This window comes from Crinia signifera, chromosome 4 (genome assembly GCF_055691185.1).
Source record: "Crinia signifera chromosome 4, ASM5569118v1, whole genome shotgun sequence".
Taxonomy (NCBI): Eukaryota; Metazoa; Chordata; class Amphibia; order Anura; family Myobatrachidae; genus Crinia; species Crinia signifera.
In genome coordinates, this window is record NC_139220.1 from 216,808,434 (window position 1) to 216,828,588 (window position 20,155).

At 44.3% G+C, this 20,155-nt stretch overlaps 1 protein-coding gene across 5 annotated transcripts in view; it reads left to right on the forward strand.

Moving 5' to 3' along the window:
• APBA2 (amyloid beta precursor protein binding family A member 2) overlaps nucleotides 1-20,155 on the forward strand; it is a 378,680-nt gene that overhangs the window by 249,410 nt on the left and 109,115 nt on the right. For all 5 annotated transcript variants that reach the window (XM_083183774.1, XM_083183772.1, XM_083183771.1 and 2 more), the window contains one exon: nucleotides 12,750-12,895. In XM_083183774.1, coding sequence (XP_083039900.1) covers nucleotides 12,750-12,895 — 146 coding nt within the window. The remainder of the gene's footprint in view (nucleotides 1-12,749; nucleotides 12,896-20,155) is intronic.

Here is a 20,155-nt window from a genome sequence, read left to right on the forward strand (position 1 = left end):
CAAGGATGATTTTCAATGTGGTCTTCAGGATTGACAACCTGTCTTCAGTTTATGAAATCTCTTAGAACATCATTACTGTAAGTCAGGATATTTAGAGATACAGCGCTGTATTGATATTGATATAATTCATTCACCCATGGCTACAAAGATAGGTTATGAACCGATGGTTAGAAATGCAAAGCTACTGTAGGTGTAAGTAAAGATAAACAAATCAGATACAAATAGTTGGCTGTATATGTTTATAAAGGAAAGGTTTTAAGCATATTTAAATTTGAATACATACATTTAGTCATGGGTTTTATGTAAAAAAATGACATTTTAAATGTAATGTATTTTAGATCTATGTTGTAGATCTTTGAAATTGCATTTTATGTAATACATTATATAGTGCTTAAGGTTTGGGGTAACCTTTAGCAGAAACAGATTAGCCCAAGTGAAGGCAATGTGTTTCTGTTTGTGTGCCAGTCGCTCACAATTACAAGAGAGAAAAAAAAAGGCCTGTAGCGTCTACATGTACAACCTTTACAACATATACAAACAGCTACAAAATAAGTAGAAGGATACTAAAATTGTCAGAGGATTTCTTGTACTTCCACTTGTAAAGCCCCATACACACTAAAGGATATAGTGAAAAATATAGGGATTTCTGTGTGATTTCGTTCACAATATTGTCTAGTGTGAACACTCAATATCATTAACGATGCACGTTCCCGTGCATCGTTAATTATGATTAATGTCTATTGAGCATGCAGGTCAATTTTACTTAATATCCAAATGACCTGTATATTTAGCAGGTCCCAGCAGCTAATATCGTTCAGTGTGTGCACACTATAGCTCACCTGTGGGATCGGCATCAGCCAGGGCAGGTAGTGTGTATCAGGCTTTAAGCTTGACAGGTTACAGGTTGATCATTTGTGGTCAGGAGATGAAGACATGTTTCAGGCTGTGGGCCTAATTGAGGGGCAGATTTATTAAGCTTGGAGAAGAGATAAACTGGAGATAAAGCGGAGAAAAGGTAAAAGGAGATAAAGCACTAGCCAATCAGCTGTGTTTGAAAAAGACAGTTGGGAGTTAATTGGCTGGTGCTTTATCTCCTTTTACGTTTTCTCCACTTTATCTCCAGTTTATCTCTTCTCCAAGCTTAATAAATCTGCCCATCAGACTTGATCGCAGGGCAAACTTGTTCTCAACATGGGCAGAACCATGTTGCACTGCAGATGAGGCAAATGTAATATGTGCAAAGAGAGTTAGATTTGGGTGGGGGTGTTGAAACTGAAATCGAAATTTCAGTATGAAATAAAGCAGCCAGTATTTACCCTACACAGAAACAAAATAACTCACCCAAATATATCTCTCTCTGCACATATTACATCTGCCCCACCTGTAGAGCACATGGCACAACGGACCCAGGCTGTGTTGTGTATGCAGGCCATGGCTGGGCTGTGCTGTTTGAAAATTATCTAATGTGCCAAAATATATCCTCTGTGAGCAAGGGCGTAACTACCATAGGTGCAAGGGGTGCAGATGCTATGGGACCCAGAGCTGAAGGGGGCCCATCTTTGCTGTTTAAGTAATATGTTTTACATACACTTAACACCAATAGTTGCTAAATAGTGGGCCCTTACAAACTTTTGCTATGGGGCCCATGAATATCTACGCCTCTGTCTGTGATAGATGTAGGTGGAAGAAAGGATGATGGAGAGGGGCAGACCCTGAGTTTGACACTCAAAGCAACCACAGGTGCAACTTTTTCCATAATGTGCTTTCATCTATATGTCATACATTAAGGCTATATATATATATATATATATATATATATATATATATATATATATATATATATATAACAAAAAAAACACCAATAGGTAGGAAAGAACACTCGCCACAAAAACAACTGATACTGCTCCTAGTTGTTTTCAAATGAATAAAGATTCAACAAAAATATAACCTGTTTCACAGATCCATCATCCTCCAACGTTTCGGTCATCTACAGTGACCTTTGTCAAGGAATGAAAAGGGGTCAGCAATGATGCAGTGATATCCAAAGACAACGGGACCAATTCCCAGGAGAAGGGAAGCCACAAACCACAAACCCCTGTGCCCGGCTATTTATACCTAAAAGCACTGATGATTTGGCGCCATTGCGCCTCTCGTTCCGGGCCGTGGAACGCAAGCCGAAGCTGCTTCCGGCCGGTGGAATGCATAAGCCGCACTTCCGGTACTTCCGGGAGTCGCGGCTGGAACAACTTAGAAAAACTTTTACAATGTTGTGATGATAATAGAGGCGGCGCCACAGCGGGAGCCACCACTTCATCACCCCGTCGAAAAACTAATTTCAGATACATACATGCCGCACTATCAGCCTTGCCGAGAGTTGCGGTCGGGTCACTGGAGTCAATTTCAACAGCATATTGTGACCTTAGTGAAGGGGGCGGCGCCACTGCGGGAATCACCTCACCTTCAACACACTGTCAATTAAGGGACACATTAGAATAGGTATAAGCCGGGCTTTGAATGACAGACCGGTATGCAGCAGAGGACTACCCCCATCACCCAAATATAAAAAAAAACACATTAAATCAACCAATATACATAAATAAACAATAAATAAACAAACAATGACTGTGTGCTTAGCATCCAAGTAAGATGCTTAAGATGGATAACCTATAGTCATATTACCCAAATGTGTGTTCATGTGGCTGTGCTACCTATTTTGTGCTGATTTTTATTATTATTATTATTATTATTATTATTTGTTTGTTTGTATTTTTATTTTTATTTGTGTTTTTATTTGTGCTTATAACCCTTATTAAAGGATCTTATCTATGAACCCATGAGTGTCACCATTAATGGAGTCTCAGATAACCACTCCATGTAGCATCTATGGAGTGATGCCAATCATGTTGCCATGATGACCCGCTCAGCCAGACGCTGACCAGGTCAATAAAAGAGATAAACACTTTGTACAAAACATATAACCACGTGGACATATAAACACATATTATAAACACAATATCCTCCCATGTAGCCACACGTCGATAACTCAATTGTCCTTAAAGAACACCCCACTGTTGCCAAGACTTTAACAATGCGGGTGCAGGCTTTTTGTGGATCCATATATATATATATATATATATATATATATATATATATATATAGATAGATCTACAGTATATCTATTGAAATATGTTCAAGTTTTAACCCCTTCACGACATTTGACGTATATATACGTCATGGCCGGGAAGTACTTCCCGACACATGACGTATATATACGTCATGACTTTAAACTGTCACTGCGTCTAGAGACGCAGTGACAGAGGGACGATGTCTGCTGTCCCTGACAGCAGACATGTCCCTGCATGCCCAGGGGGGGCTGCGATGCCGCCCCCCCGTCGGCGATCGCTGTGATTGGCTGTTCAGTGTGAACAGCCATTCACAGCGGTTTCCTGTGTTACCAGCGAATCAGACGCTCGGTAACACAGGTGTCAATCACCGCCGGGCGTCAGGGGGCATGAGGGGGTCATCGGTGACGATGACACCTCACCCCACCCTCACCCCACCTGCCCCCAAGGCTGTGATTGGTCCGTGGGACCCACGGACCAATCACAGCCAAGGCGCGACATTTAAACTAACGGTGACTGCGCTGCAGACGCCATTCCGGTCTGGAATTGCGTGCAGAGCGGTCACCGTGCCTATCTGCCGTGATACTGACCTGATCCTTGCTACTACTTACCTGATCCTTGCAAATACCTTACCTGATCACTTGATCACTGCTTGTAGCATGCTGGACGCTTCCTGGATCTGACTTCTTGGGACTTCCTGCTGCTGCTGCAGTGTGATAGAGAGATAGAGAGATAGAGAGAGAGATAGAGAGAGATAGAGAGATAGTGACAGAGAGAGCTATATTTTATGTCTGTAACCCCCTCTTTTTGGGGGTGCAGGTTTTTTTTTATATATAAATAACTGTCAGTGCTGCTGCTGCAGTGTCATAGAGTGATAGATAGTGATAGATAGTGATAGATAGTGATAGATAGTGATAGATAGAGAGATTTGTGTCTGCTATTCCCCCTTTTTGGGGGTGCAGGGTCAGTGCTGCTGCTGCAGTGTCATAGAGTGATAGATAGTGATAGATAGTGAGAGATAGAGAGATAGAGAGAGATAGTGACAGAGAGTGATAGAGAGTGTATATTTTGTGTCTGCTACCCCCCCTTTTTGGGGGTGCAGGTTTTTTTTTATACATATAACTGTCAGTGCTGCTGCTGCAGTGTCCTAGAGTGATAGATAGTGATAGATAGTGATAGATAGTGATAGATAGTGAGAGATAGAGAGAGATAGTGACAGAGAGTGATAGAGAGTGTATATTTTGTGTCTGCTACCCCCGCCTTTTGTGCTGATCACTATATCTGAGGTGATCAGCAACTTTTTGGGGGCGCAGAGGTTTTTTTTTTTTATATATACCTGTCAGTTGCTGCCAGTTGCACTGTCAGTTGCACCAAAGGTTGTGCACCTGCTGCCCCTCACTGGTAATCAGTGTCGCATCACTGATCACCTTTTTTTTTTTTGTGGGTGCTGTGTTGTCTTTTTTTAATTTTTTTTTTACACACACTGTGATTTTGTGGGTGTCCTGTGGCCACTGTGCGCTGATCAGTGACGTACATAGAGAGTGCTATATTTTGTGTCTGCTACCCCCCCCCCCCCTTTTGTGCTGATCAGTATATCTGTGCTGATCAGCAACTTTTTGGGGGTGCAGGGTTTTTTTTTTTATATATACCTGCCAGTTGCACTGTCAGTTGCAACAAAGGTTGTGCACCTGCTGCCCCTCACTGGTAATCAGTGTCGCATCACTGATCACCTTTTTTTTTTTTTTTTTGAGGGTGCTGTGGGGTCTTTTTTTAATTTTTTTTGATCAAATTTTTTTGATCAAATTCCTGTTGCCTTTGAGCGCTGTTCAGTGACGGACGTTACTGACCAACATCTGTGCTCAATTTTTGGCGCAGGACCTTTTTTTTTGTTTTTTTAACCCCTTCAATTATTTTTTTTTAACCCCTTCAATTTTTTTTTTAACCCCTTCAATTTTTTTTTTTTGTATAAAGTATTTTTTTTTCTGCACTACATACACACTACACACTACATACCCCCCGGGTTGAAATAAAGTTTGTACCCCCCCCTACACTATACACGTGTTGAAACATTTCACTACCAGTAACACAAAAATAAAAATGGCATCCCAAATGTCATCCCAAATGTCATCCCAAATGTCATCCCAGTCATCCAGAAGAATGTATTCAGTGGAGGAGGCATATGCCATGCTTGCCTCTGATTCTGACACAGCCAGTGAGGCAAGCGGGGAATTTGAAGGATTCGTCTTAAGCTCCTCTTCCTCCTCTGGTGATGAGGGACCCCCTCAAAGACGCCCCCGTAGAGCAGCTGAGACCCCCCCCCCAATAATTGATCTCGTATGGACCCCACCACCAGACAATTTTGAGCCCCAGGTTCCTGAGTTTTTGGCCATGCCAGGAATCCAATTTGATTCCACAGGTCTCAGAGAAATTGACTTTTTCAAATTATTTTTCTCTGATGATTTTATAAATTTAATGGTGGACCAAACTAATTTATATGCCCAGCAGTTTATTGCTCAAAACCCCACGTCATCATTTGCTAGGTGGACCCCTGTAGATGCAGTAGAGATGATGACGTTTTGGGGTCTGGTGTTACATATGGGCATAGTAAAAAAGCCACAAATTAGGCAATATTGGAGTACAGATGTTCTGTACAGCACCCCATTTTACCGTATGGCCATGACTCGGACTCGTTTTGAGACAATCCATAAATTTATACATTACACCGATAATGCACAGTGCCCACCCAGAGATGATCCCACCTTTGACAGGCTATTCAAAGTCAGGCCGGTCATTGATCATTTCAGTGCCAAATTTGCAGAGCTATACATCCCTGATAAATGTATTAGTATCGACGAGTCCCTTATACATTTTAAAGGAAGGGTTAAATTCCGCCAGTACCTTCCCAGTAAGAGGGCAAGGTATGGCATAAAAATGTATAAGCTGTGTGAAAGCACCACAGGGTACACCCACAAGTTTAGGGTATATGAAGGGAAGGATTCAAGAATTGAACCGCCAGAATGCCCCCCCTCCCTCGTAGGTGTTAGTGGAAAAATTGTCTGGGATTTAATGCACCCCTTCCTGGATAAGGGTTATCACCTCTATGTGGATAACTTTTACACTAGCATCCCCCTGTTTAAGGCCCTTGGTTCAAGAGGTACAGCAGCTTGCGGTACTGTGCGCAAGAACCAAAGAGGCCTCCCCAAAACGCACATTGCCCAAGTACTAAGAAGGGGTGAAAGCAGGGGAATATGCACCGAAAATATGTTGTTGGTCAAATATAAGGACAAGAGGGATGTCCTTATACTGACAACAATTCATGGAGACAGTACCACCTCCATCCCTGTACGAGGTACCAGTACCCACACCTCAAAACCAAATTGTATCCTAGATTACAATAAGTACATGGGCGGAGTGGATCTTTCAGATCAGGTACTGAAGCCGTACAGTGCCCTGCGGAAAACAAATATCTGGTACAAGAAGCTGGCCGTGTATATCATCCAGATGGCACTGTATAACGCTTACGTGCTATTCCGTTCTACCGGCCAGAGGGGGTCATTTATGCACTTTCAAGAGGAAGTCATAAAGGGCCTAATATTTGGGAACCAGCAGGCAGAGGGCCCCAGTACTTCTAGTACTGGCCCCCGTATTGTACCAGGGCAGCATTTTCCCAACGAAATCCCCTCCACTGCAAGAAAGGGCAGGACACAAAAAAGGTGCAAAGTTTGCTATAAAAAGGGAATAAGAAAGGAAACAATTTTCCACTGTGAAACTTGCCCCGACAAACCCGGCCTATGTATAAAGGAGTGTTTCAAAATATACCACACATCTATGGATTATTAGGTTCATCATTTCACCGTGCTTCGGGGGTCTTGCTAATGCCACATAGCACCCACCATTCATTCCACCAGAATCTGAGCTGCAAAATCCAAAAATCACTCCTTCCCTTCTGAGTCCTGCCATGCACCCAACTGGTATTTTTTGGTCACATGTGAGGCATTGCCATACTCTGGAAAAATGGGGGCACAGATTTTGGGGTGCTTTGTCTCCTTCATTCCTTGTGAAAATGACAAATTTTGAGCCAGAACTGCATTTTTGTGTAAAAAAATGTAATTTTTCATTTTCACTGCCCAGTTGTATCAAAATTGGTGAAACCCCTGGGGGTTTGAAATGTACACTATACCCCTAGATGAATTCCCTGAGGGGTGTAGTTTGCAAAATGGGGTCACTTGTGGGGGGGTTCCACTGTATTGGTAATGCAACATAGCACCCACCATTCATTCCACCAAAATCTGTGCTCCAAAATCCAAAAATCACTCCTTCCCTTCTGAGTCCTGCCATGCACCCAACTGGTATTTTATGGTCACATGTGAGGCATTGCCGTACTCTGGAGAAATGGGGGCACAGATTTTGGGGTGCTTTGTCTCCTTCATTCCTTGTGAAAATGAAAAATTTTGAGCCAGAACTGCATTTTTGTGTAAAAAAATGTAATTTTTCATTTTCACTGCCCAGTTGTATCAAAATTGGTGAAACCCCTGGGGGTTTGAAATGTACACTATACCCCTAGATGAATTCCCTGAGGGGTGTAGTTTGCAAAATGGGGTCACTTGTGGGGGGGTTCCACTGTATTGGTAATGCAACATAGCACCCACCATTCATTCCACCAAAATCTGTGCTCCAAAATCCAAAAATCACTCCTTCCCTTCTGAGTCCTGCCATGCACCCAACTGGTATTTTTTGGTCACATGTGAGGCATTGCCGTACTCTGGAGAAATGGGGGCACAGATTTTGGGGTGCTTTGTCTCCTTCATTCCTTGTGAAAATGAAAAATTTTGAGCCAGAACTGCATTTTTGTGTTAAAAAATGTAATTTTTCATTTTCACAGCCCAGTTGTACCAAAATTGGTGAAACCCCTGGGGGTTTGAAATGTACACTATACCCCTAGATGAATTCCCTGAGGGGTGTAGTTTGCAAAATGGGGTGACTTGTGGGGGGGTTCCACTGTATTGGTGCTTTGGGAGTCTTGCTAATGCAACATAGCACCCACCATTCATTCCACCAAAATCTGTGCTGCAAAATCCAAAAATCACTCCTTCCCTTCTGAGTCCTGCCATGCGCCCAACTGGTATTTTTTGGTCACATGTGAGGCATTGCCGTACTCGGGAGAAATTGGGGCACAGACTTTGGGGTGCTTTGTCTCCTTCATTCCTTGTGAAAATGAAAAATTTTGAGCCAGAAGTGCATGTTTGTGTAAAAAAATGTAATTTTTCATTTTCACAGCCCAGTTGTACCACAATTGGTGAAACCCCTGGGGGTTTGAAATGTACACTATACCCCTAGATGAATTCCCTGAGGGGTGTACTTTGCAAAATGGGGTGACTTGTGGGGGGGTTCCACTGTATTGGTGCTTTGGGAGTCTTGCTAATGCAACATAGCACCCACCATTCATTCCACCAAAATCTGTGCTGCAAAATCCAAAAATCACTCCTTCCCTTCTGAGTCCTGCCATGCGCCCAACTGGTATTTTTTGGTCACATGTGAGGCATTGCCGTACTCGGGAGAACTTGGGGCACAGACTTTGGGGTGCTTTGTCTCCTTCATTCCTTGTGAAAATGAAAAATTTTGAGCCAGAAGTGCATGTTTGTGTAAAAAAATGTAATTTTTCATTTTCACAGCCCAGTTGTACCACAATTGGTGAAACCCCTGGGGGTTTGAAATGTACACTATACCCCTAGATGAATTCCCTGAGGGGTGTACTTTGCAAAATGGGGTGACTTGTGGGGGGTTCCACTGTATTGGTGCTTTGGGAGTCTTGCTAATGCAACATAGCACCCACCATTCATTCCACCAAAATCTGTGCTGCAAAATCCAAAAATCATTCCTTCCCTTCTGAGTCCTGCCATGCGCCCAACTGGTATTTTTTGGTCACATGTGAGGCATTGCCGTACTCGGGAGAAATTGGGGCACAGACTTTGGGGTGCTTTGTCTCCTTCATTCCTTGTGAAAATGAAAAATTTTGAGCCAGAAGTGCATGTTTGTGTAAAAAAATGTAATTTTTCATTTTCACAGCCCAGTTGTACCACAATTGGTGAAACCCCTGGGGGTTTGAAATGTACACTATACCCCTAGATGAATTCCCTGAGGGGTGTACTTTGCAAAATGGGGTGACTTGTGGGGGGTTCCACTGTATTGGTGCTTTGGGAGTCTTGCTAATGCAACATAGCACCCACCATTCATTCCACCAAAATCTGTGCTGCAAAATCCAAAAATCATTCCTTCCCTTCTGAGTCCTGCCATGCGCCCAACTGGTATTTTTTGGTCACATGTGAGGCATTGCCGTACTCGGGAGAAATTGGGGCACAGACTTTGGGGTGCTTTGTCTCCTTCATTCCTTGTGAAAATGAAAAATTTTGAGCCAGAAGTGCATGTTTGTGTAAAAAAATGTAATTTTTCATTTTCACAGCCCAGTTGTACCACAATTGGTGAAACCCCTGGGGGTTTGAAATGTACACTATACCCCTAGATGAATTCCCTGAGGGGTGTACTTTGCAAAATGGGGTGACTTGTGGGGGGTTCCACTGTATTGGTGCTTTGGGAGTCTTGCTAATGCAACATAGCACCCACCATTCATTCCACCAAAATCTGTGCTGCAAAATCCAAAAATCATTCCTTCCCTTCTGAGTCCTGCCATGCGCCCAACTGGTATTTTTTGGTCACATGTGAGGCATTGCCGTACTCGGGAGAAATTGGGGCACAGACTTTGGGGTGCTTTGTCTCCTTCATTCCTTGTGAAAATGAAAAATTTTGAGCCAGAAGTGCATGTTTGTGTAAAAAAATGTAATTTTTCATTTTCACAGCCCAGTTGTACCACAATTGGTGAAACCCCTGGGGGTTTGAAATGTACACTATACCCCTAGATGAATTCCCTGAGGGGTGTACTTTGCAAAATGGGGTGACTTGTGGGGGGTTCCACTGTATTGGTGCTTTGGGAGTCTTGCTAATGCAACATAGCACCCACCATTCATTCCACCAAAATCTGTGCTGCAAAATCCAAAAATCATTCCTTCCCTTCTGAGTCCTGCCATGCGCCCAACTGGTATTTTTTGGTCACATGTGAGGCATTGCCGTACTCGGGAGAAATTGGGGCACAGACTTTGGGGTGCTTTGTCTCCTTCATTCCTTGTGAAAATGAAAAATTTTGAGCCAGAAGTGCATGTTTGTGTAAAAAAATGTAATTTTTCATTTTCACAGCCCAGTTGTACCACAATTGGTGAAACCCCTGGGGGTTTGAAATGTACACTATACCCCTAGATGAATTCCCTGAGGGGTGTACTTTGCAAAATGGGTTGACTTGAGGGGGGGTTCCACTGTATTGGTGCTTTGGGAGTCTTGCTAATGCAACATAGCACCCACCATTCATTCCACCAAAATCTGTGCTGCAAAATCCAAAAATCACTCCTTCCCTTCTGAGTCCTGCCATGCGCCCAACTGGTATTTTTTGGTCACATGTGAGGCATTGCCGTACTCGAGAGAAATTGGGGCACAGACTTTGGGGTGCTTTGTCTCCTTCATTCCTTGTGAAAATGAAAAATCTTGAGCCAGAAGTGCATGTTTGTGTAAAAAAATGTAATTTTTCATTTTCACAGCCCAGTTGTACCAAAATTGGTGAAACCCCTGGGGGTTTGAAATGTACACTATACCCCTAGATGAATTCCCTGAGGGGTGTAGATTGCAAAATGGGGTGACTTGTGGGGGAGGTTCCTAACTTTTAGCACTGATGGTGCCTAGAAACCTATATGGTGCCTAAAAAAAAATCTCATAAAAAGGAGGCTCCAAAATCAAGTAGGTGCTTCTTCTATTATGAAGCCTGTGGTTTGGTCAACGTGCACACTAGGGCCACATATAGGATATTTTTGAAAACAAAAGAATTGGGGGAATCAATTTTTAGTCACATTTCTCTAGTAAAATCTACTGTATTCGTTAGAAAAATGTATTAAAATTGAAACTCTGCAAAAAAAAAGAAATTTTGAAATTTCACCTACACTTTGTTTTAATTCCTGTGAAACACCTAAAGGGTTAACAAACTTCCAAAATGCTGTTTTGAATACTGTGAGGGGTGCAGTTTTTGAAATGGCATCATTTATGGGGGTGTCTCACATACAAGTCCCTCAAAGTCACATCAGAACTGAACTGGTCCCTAAAAAAATCAGTGTTTGAAATTTTCTTGAAAATTTGAGAATTTGCTATTCATATTGTAAGCCTCCTAGTGTCCAAAAAAATTAAAAGGAAGTTGAAATAATGATGGAAACATAAAGTAGACATATGGTCTATGTTAGTTATTAACTATTTTGAGTGGTATGATTATTTGTCTCACAAGCAGAAAATTTAACATTTTGCAAATTGCTAAATTTTTCATTTTTTCACGATATTTTGGTATTTTTCACAAAAAAACACAGACTGTATCGACCCAAATTTACCACTAACTTGAAGTACAATGTGTCACGAGAAAACAATCTCAAAATCACTGGGATAAGTAAAAGCAAAAAAAAGTTATCACCACTTAAGTGAGACATGTCAGATTTGAAAAAAAGGGCTCTGTCATGAAGGCACAAACTGGCTCTGTCATGAAGGGGTTAATACTTGTTAACACAAGTTTCAGGATTATATTCTCAGGGACGGCACCAGAGGCAGAACTCTGGGAGGCAATGGAGTCATCTGCCGCCAGGTTCCTGCTCCCAAGGGGACACCTCGCCTAACCTGCAAGTTTAAATCAGCTAATTGAAAGCCATCAATATTGTTTCTGTGATCGAGTTCTGAAATGTATGTGTCCTCTCTATCTCTATATCTATATATATATCTTCTACTGAACTGAACAACACTCATTTGAATCCGTACAGCTTATGCGCTATCTTCTGTATTGAGCAGCATTTATTTGTATATGTACACCATATGTATTTGTGATACCCTATTATGGGTTTTTTACTTCTATTTTTATATTAAACGGTTAGATCCGATTTGTATCTGTTTGATATTGAATAGCGCCCTCTGAAAACCCCCTTTTTCCATTTCTATTCTGGGTCTTGTCTAACAGAGGACCCCCCAAGGTGCTGCTTCCACTTTTTTGAGCGCAGAAAGGGTTCCCCCATTTGCTATATATATATATATATATATATATATATATATATATAGTGATATCAATATACATTTCAGAACAAATAAGGTTGTGTGTGTGTGTGGGGGGGGGGGGGGGGGGTTGGCAACTAAAATATGTCTTGCCTCTGGGCAGCTGGGACAAACTTACGCCACTGGACAGCACTACCACTAAATAAAGCTAAGACATAACCTACTGTAGGACGTAAAAGATAAATGGTAAGACAAAAACACTGCAGTATAAGTAAGATAATATCAGTCATACAGTGTGAAGTAACATGGCACATGGCAATAGCAGGTGGCCTGACCTTTGTAAAATCACCTGCTCTCTTGCACTTATAATTACAGTAAGGGGTACTGTACTATATGTTTTGTAATGTATGCATTTTTTATGCCACCAGTTGCTTACACCAGATTAAAAACGATCTTTTGATCAGTTATTATGTTTTGCCAGTAAAGCCTGTGTATTTCTGATTCCAGTGCCTGGCCCTTGTGAACCTGAAGATCTCATTGATGGAATCATCTTTGCAGCCAATTTCTTGGGGTCCACGCAGCTGCTGTCAGAACGTAATCCATCCAAAAATATCAGGATGATGCAAGCACAGGAGGCAGTGAGCCGTGTCAAGGTAAGGGCTCTAGGGAGAAATAAACACTTTGAGTGCCTACATCTCTGTGTGCAAAATATCCCCTAAAAATGGCAGCCTTGCTCACATTTGTTATATAAATTCAAATAAATAAATATTGTGTAAAAAAAAAAAATTATTATAGTTCATATATAAGGTAAACATTACAGGTCATTATGATGAATAAAAAAGTTTGCGTGGCAATTTTTACACCTATTTTGACTTGGCACTCAAAGGGTTAGTAAATTTCTGACTTTTATAGCCCAGAGGTGAGGAAAAAAATGTTTTGAACATATGGTTTAATATGTTTATTTGTCTATGATGTGTTATTGGTATCTCAGGCCATGTACTCATGAGAGGAATAACAAGAGCAATCAGTTTAATGGGGTGAGCTATTGTGGAAGCATGCAAAACCTTTAGAATCAGAATCAGAATCAGAATCAGAATCAACTTTATTGGCCATGTGTGCTTGCGCACACTAGGAATTTTTTGTGGATTACAGTGCAGCATCAAGCAGGGATGAAATGAGGGGGGGGGGGGGACAACACATTACATGCATTCCATTGAGACATTTTACACATTCCATTGAGACATTAAACGCATTACATTGAGAGCATTAAGACATCACTTGCGGGGATCACATGCCCGCCAAGCTGCACAGCGCCTAGGCAGCCATCAGCGGCGCCACTGGTCGTTGCAGCAGCCAGGTAGGTAGCAATATAAGCAGGACAGTACATTTATCACATAAGGGACATGAACCCGCCGAGCTGTACAGCGCCTAGGCAGCCATCGGCGGCGCCACTGGTCGCTGCAGCAGCCAGGTAGGTAGCAATATAAGCAGGGACAGTACATTTATCACACAGGGAACGCATACCCGCCAAGCTGCACAGCGCCTAGGCAGCCATCAGCGGCGCCACTGGTCGTTGCGGCAGCCAGGTAGGTAACAATATAAGCAGGGACAGTACATTTATTACACAGGGAATGCATACCTGCCAAGCTGCACAGCGCCTAGGCAGCCATCAGCAGCGCCACTGGTCGTTGCAGCAGCCAGGTAGGTAGCAATATAAGCAGGGACAGTACAGTTATCACACAGGGAACACATACCTGCCGAGCTGCGCAGCCCCTAGGCAGCCATCAGCGGCGCCACTGGTCGCTGCAGCAGCCAGGTAGGTAGCAATATAAGCAGGGACAGTACAGTTAAGCAGGGACAGTACAGTTAACACATGATACATTTGCACAGTTCCTAGGCAGCCATTTGCGGCGCCATCTTGAATCTTCCTGTGGGAGAGTCGTGGGTGGTGGTGGTGGTGGTGGTGGTGGTGGGGGGAGGGGGCAAAGTCAGTGAGGCCGGGGGAGAGTCAGTGGAAGTGGAGGTGGGGAGGGTGCGGAGCTGCCACAGAGTTCACCCGGGGCTGGTGCGGCCTGTTGGGGGGGGGGGGATCCCACCGGCCACTGGGTGAATGGGGGCCCCCCTGGCTGATCTGCCTCCTGTCCTAGCTGGCGGGGGGGGGATGGGTCCCTTCTCACCGGGTCTGCTGGTCCCGTCTACCCGGAGCTGGTGCAGCCCGCAGGCCGGAAACACAATGCACGGCCGGGGTGGGGGGGTGATCCCACCAGCCTCTGTGTGTCATGCCGGGGAGCCCATGGCCAATGTGCCTCCTGTTCTGGCCGGGGGCAGGGGGTCGCCGAGTGAGCTGGTCCTCTCACTCTCACTGCGACCTGACCTAACCTGTGCCAGGCCCTCCACTGGAGGCGATCAATGGTGCTGCCGGGGGTTGCTGGATGGTGCTGCCGGGGGTGCTGAGCTGATCTACTCCTGGGGAATGCAGCGCTGCCCGGGGGTGCTGGATGGTGCTCAGTTGATCCACCGCCGGGGGCTGCAGCGCTGCCCACCTCCGGCCGGGCGATGCTGCGTCCCGTGCTCGGCACTCCTCTCAGCCTCCTCCTGCCGATCGACGCCTCGGAGCTCATCCCGCCTTGCCTCCTTCCTGTCCACTCTCTCCGCCAGCCTCCTCTGCCTTCTTCCTCCCTCTCTGTCGAGCCGCCACGATGCTCCGGTACTTTATCTTAAGCTATCAACAAGAGAATTACCTTAGTATTTATGTGGATGGTGCTAGCATGACAGAAAGTCTACTGTGGATACCTGACACGTGCTTTAAGCATCTAATTACAGCAACCGTGTTTATACTCATTGCGTCTGAAGCATACAGAATTCTGCTTGCCTGGTGTGATGAGATAGAAGCTGTTACTACTTATTAGAATGAGAACACCTGTAGATGTACTTATCAAAGCCATACAGAAACCAGGTGGGGATTCTGCAACTCAAGGTGTATATTTATACCGGTCGTCATGGAGAAAGGAGAAATCCCAATAGCCTTGGAAGATAAAAAGTCTGCTATTAATTAGAGAGATTTGTTTAGCCTGCCTTAAATAATTCTCAGTCACATCTGTCTGTCCCACTACATAGCAGAGTTGCTTATTAAAAAAGGAAAGCATAAATAACGTATAAACAAGTGTAACGCAGGCAGAAAACTCATACAGGGCCAGCAACAGAAATCTGTCATGACCAGCACCACCAGGATCAGACCAAGTGATAGATTAAAGGGGTGGGTCATGTTAGTTAATAAACTTAATTAGCAGGTCAGCAATTTAAAAAATATTAAGGTGTTGCAGACCCCTTTTTTGCATCCCTTTCATAGAGGCCCCTCTGACTCTATGGGTCTCATACGGATGTCCCCTTGGTCTCCTCTATTGCTGGGCCTGCTTACTAATGCATTAGGGATTAATTTATTTTTGTAGTACTGATTCTGAGTTGGGAACTAAACAAATGGCGTTTCTGTGCACCTGGATAATCCATGATGCAGTGCAAGGGGTGCATATACATTTATTTTTTTTGCATGTAGGGTAAATACTGTAGCTCACAAATGCTGGGCAGCTTTTTTATAAAACAGTTTAAATTTGGGCTACTCTGTAAGCTCATTCCAACTGACCGGGGGCAAGTTGTAGTGTGGAGTGTTGCAGCAGCAGCAGCAGCAGGTGCACCACAGAGCTTCATTGGAAAAGCAGTGGTCACCCTTGGGTCTCACTGTGAACTACACAGGTGCTGCTGTACATGTAGGTGCCCATTAAGGGCTTGGAGCCCAGAGGCAGGGGATTCCATTGCCTCTGGGAGTTATGCCCCTGTTAGGACTCACCCTTTCCAAATATACATTTCTTTAGATGTTTTAAATCTGCCCATCCTGCAGTGCAAAATGGTTTAACCCATTTGCAAAGTTTGAGAACATGTAGGGTTCATGTTTTCGCAGCCACATTTGCAAAAACTGGTCATTAATTGGGTTTTGATTCTCACCTGCTTCCTGGCAGGTGAGAAATAATCCCCAATAGTGACGGCTTTCGGGGCTAATTGGAAAGCCCCAGGGGATAAATTAAGCATGGTAAATTGCTGCGGCTATTTGCATTACCCCCGTGGTGTGTAATTTCATGTTTGAATTAAATTGTTAACAGAAAAAAATAGAATAAACAAGGTGAAATATGCACCTGCAGTACGTTGCTAAAATAACTACTGTTTTCTAGGGAAGGTTTGGTAGATATTATCAAAATATATATATTTTTAAAAGGGGCACTGGTAGCGCAAATGGATTTTAGATACTGTCTTTCCTTTTGAAATGATTTCTAACTTACCTTTCTTTCGCATTTCTGGAATCCTAAGAAGCTTCTGCCAGGCTATCAATTCTGAGTTGGCAGCAGAGGTGTGGCCAACTTGGAATAGGTGAATAATGCCATCCTCCCTATACAAGCAACAGGAACAGATGAGATATTTAAGAACAAAAATGCTGAATACATAGTACACAATTAAAAATCATAATAGTAAACAGTACGGTAATGAGGATAAGAAGCACCCAAGCTCCAAGCCTTGGAGCATGTGAAATGTTACTTGCATAATTTAAAATATTTACTATCTGTAAGTCCACACCAATAAACACATGGGTAGCCTCCCCATCCCAAACAGAGTAGGACACAGCAGTCATAGTTGCACTTCATTCACATTATTGGGGGTTTCTTAAAACCAGACACGATCTGCCACTGACATCATCATCAGCTTGCAGCTAGCTCCATGGTCTGAACACACCAAACCAATGTATTCGGGAATTGTTTGGAGACCATTTTGGCTGTAATTTACTTCAACACTCTTACTGTACTTTTGTTGCAACTTGCATTTTACATTCGGAATACGGACATTAGATCAAGACTATTTATTTATTAACAGTTTCTTATATAGCGCATACATATTCCACAGCGCTTTACAGAGAATATGTTGAACATTCACATCAGTCCCTGCCCCAGTGGAGCTTACAATCTATATTCCCTACCACATGTACATGCACACACAGACATTCTAGGGTTAATTTTGTTGGAAGCCAATTGACCTACCAGTATATTTTTGGATTGTGGGAGGAAACCGGAGTACCCGGAGGAAACCCACGCAAACACGGGGAGAATATACAAACTCCGCACGGTTAGGGCCATGGACTATGAAGGTCGACATACATTACCTTGACCTTTTGAGTGTTGACCTTCCCGTTGTTGACCTTCCCAGTAATGCTTGTTTCGACCCTATGACGATATGACACATACCCTTATATTCAAATCTTAAAAAGGTCCTACTGTTATATGTTAAGGCCCATACACACTAGTCAATTTTGAGCTGAAAGCAGCTCACTTTTTGGGGAGAGGCGGGCAGGGTTGAAGGGGGAGATGTCTGGCTGTCTGTGTGAAGAAACCGCCTAGTGCGTATAGCCGGGCGATGAGCAGTGATCGCTGATGCACACTCCCGCATCTTCCCTGCCGGCCACAGTCCCTCATCCTGTTTGACAGGATGAGTGAATGGCTTTCCAAAGTCTCCTACTATGGAAAGTCATTCACCCCGTGAAAATTGCTCTGTGTGTTTGGAGCGTTAATCACTGCATTTTTAAAGTCTTTACAAACAAACAGTTGTACAAAATGTGCCCCGAAGGAATGGTTGTCTGGTTTTATGTCTAAATCACATATTGATCAGAATTTTTGTGCACTCACTAATGCTTCTAATATGCATGATCAGAACCAGTAAAATATTGCTTTATGTTTATTGAGCATCCACTAGCCCAAAATCTTTAATTGAATTATTTCTGGCATCACTGGGTTAATGAAATACGTTTTTGTTCAAAGCTTAATATAATTTTTATGCCACTGTTTTTTTCTACTATATATATAGTTTTTTTTTATACAATATGCATTACAACTACTGTATAATGGAAGCTCATAACTGTCACATACCAGGGTGTTTACTAGTATAATAGTAACATAATAATAAAATAAAAATAGTATTATTAAGTATTTCCCCTGCTGCTGCTGCTCTATTTGTGTGTATGTGTGTAAAGTCCTCCCTCTCCCCTCTGCAGTGCCGGCGCCGCTGCCTCTCACACAATGACAGGCGCAGCAGCAGCAGGGAGAGCGCTTATACATACATCCCAGCTCCCTTCTGCTTTGCAGGCACGCAGTGAGGAAGGGGAGAAGCGGGCAGGGTTGAAGGGGGAGATGTCTGGCTGTCTGTGTGAGGATGCTCAGTGACCCGCCCCATGTACGGTTCATGGGGCGGGTCACTGAGAGTCCTCACACAAACAGCCAGAGGCGGAGAAGTCTGCTAATCGACTGCTGCTGCAGAGCTCATACAGGCAGCCTCAGTAAGAACCATGACCTTGCGCCCCGGAGGCGCCGTCTTCCCCACCACCACCGCTGTGGCTGCTGAGTGGTAGTTACGCCACTAAGCCCTGTCCTCCTTCTCCTCAGAGTCAGCCCTATCCCCCTTCCCCCATTTTCACATACCATTTTCTGGGATGCCAGTGTCCACTGCTATGCCTCTCCGTCTTCCCTCCTCCACACAACAGCCAGTGACAGCACGTCCCCTCCGCGCTGTACTGTTCCCCAGCTGGCTGGTCCCATCTTCAGTCAGTCACATCTAGGACACCGATCAGTATCCCCACAGCGCTTTCCCTCTGTGTCTTAAGATGCCCATATACTGAGCCGATTTGGACCAATTCTAGCGAATTGGGCCGTAAAATCGGCCCAATCGGCTCAGCCTGATGTCCCCTCAGGTCCGATGTGTGGTTCAATGGGCATCGGACCCAAGCCAGTGGTTGGACCTGCTGGCTGTCTGACCACCCGACCTGGGACCTTCTTCCCCATGCAGCGGGGGCGGGCAGCGGGGTCTGGCCAGCTGGTGGTGGTGAAAGGGGGTAGACAGCTCATAGTGGTGCGCAGCAGGGTCCAACCGAGGGCAGCGGCAGCTGGGAGCTTGTAGCAGCATTTTGCCAGGCAGCAGGATGCAGCTGCTGAATATTTTGTAATTGATTGTTTGATAGTCTCAGCCAATCAACATTCAGCCAGTCATTTCAAAATATTCAGCAGCCGCATCCTACCGCCCGACAAAATGCTGCTACAAGCTCCAGCCTCCCAGCCGCCGATGCTGCACGAACAGATCCCGCTGCCTGCCACTACATGCTGCCTGCCACCATCACCAGCTGGCCAGACACTGCTGCCCACCCCCCGCCACCGCAGCAGCTTCCTGTGAGTAGTATACGCAATAAATCGCATGCGCTGACACTGTCTTTGGATGGAACAAGGTGTGTGCCGGAGTTTGTTCCGGCTTGTGTGCTGCGTCTTCTTTTTACTTCAAATACTTCTTACATACAGTGTATAAGCACAGCCGTTGCATAGCAAAAATGTGGGGGTGGAGGGGGGGGGGGGGCGAGCGGTAGTGAGCAACAGTGGGTCGGGGGAGCGGGCCTGCCGCCTAAGGAACTGACAGCTCCTCGGTTAGGGGGACGTCACGGTAAGCAGGATGTACTAACCCTGACCTGCCGCGGTATTTTCACAGCACCATACTCCCTCGTTTTTGTATCCTGACGAAAGGTGCTCTAATAAATGCACCTGAAACGTTGATAATTCATATGCTGCTGTGACAGTGTGCTTATTATAGTGCCGCCCATTCTGCTTGCTTATATATATTTTTTTATTGTATTTAGAACAGGGGAGGAGGAATGAGGGAGTATAGTGCTGTGAAAATACAGCGGCAGGTCAGGGTTAGTATATCCTGCCCGCCATGACGTCCCCCTAACTTAGGAGCTGTCAGTTCCATAGACGGCAGGCCAGCTCCACCCCTCTGCCCTCCACTGCCTCCTGCTGCGGAATGGACTTAAGAGGCAGAGGAATACTTACCGCTTGACG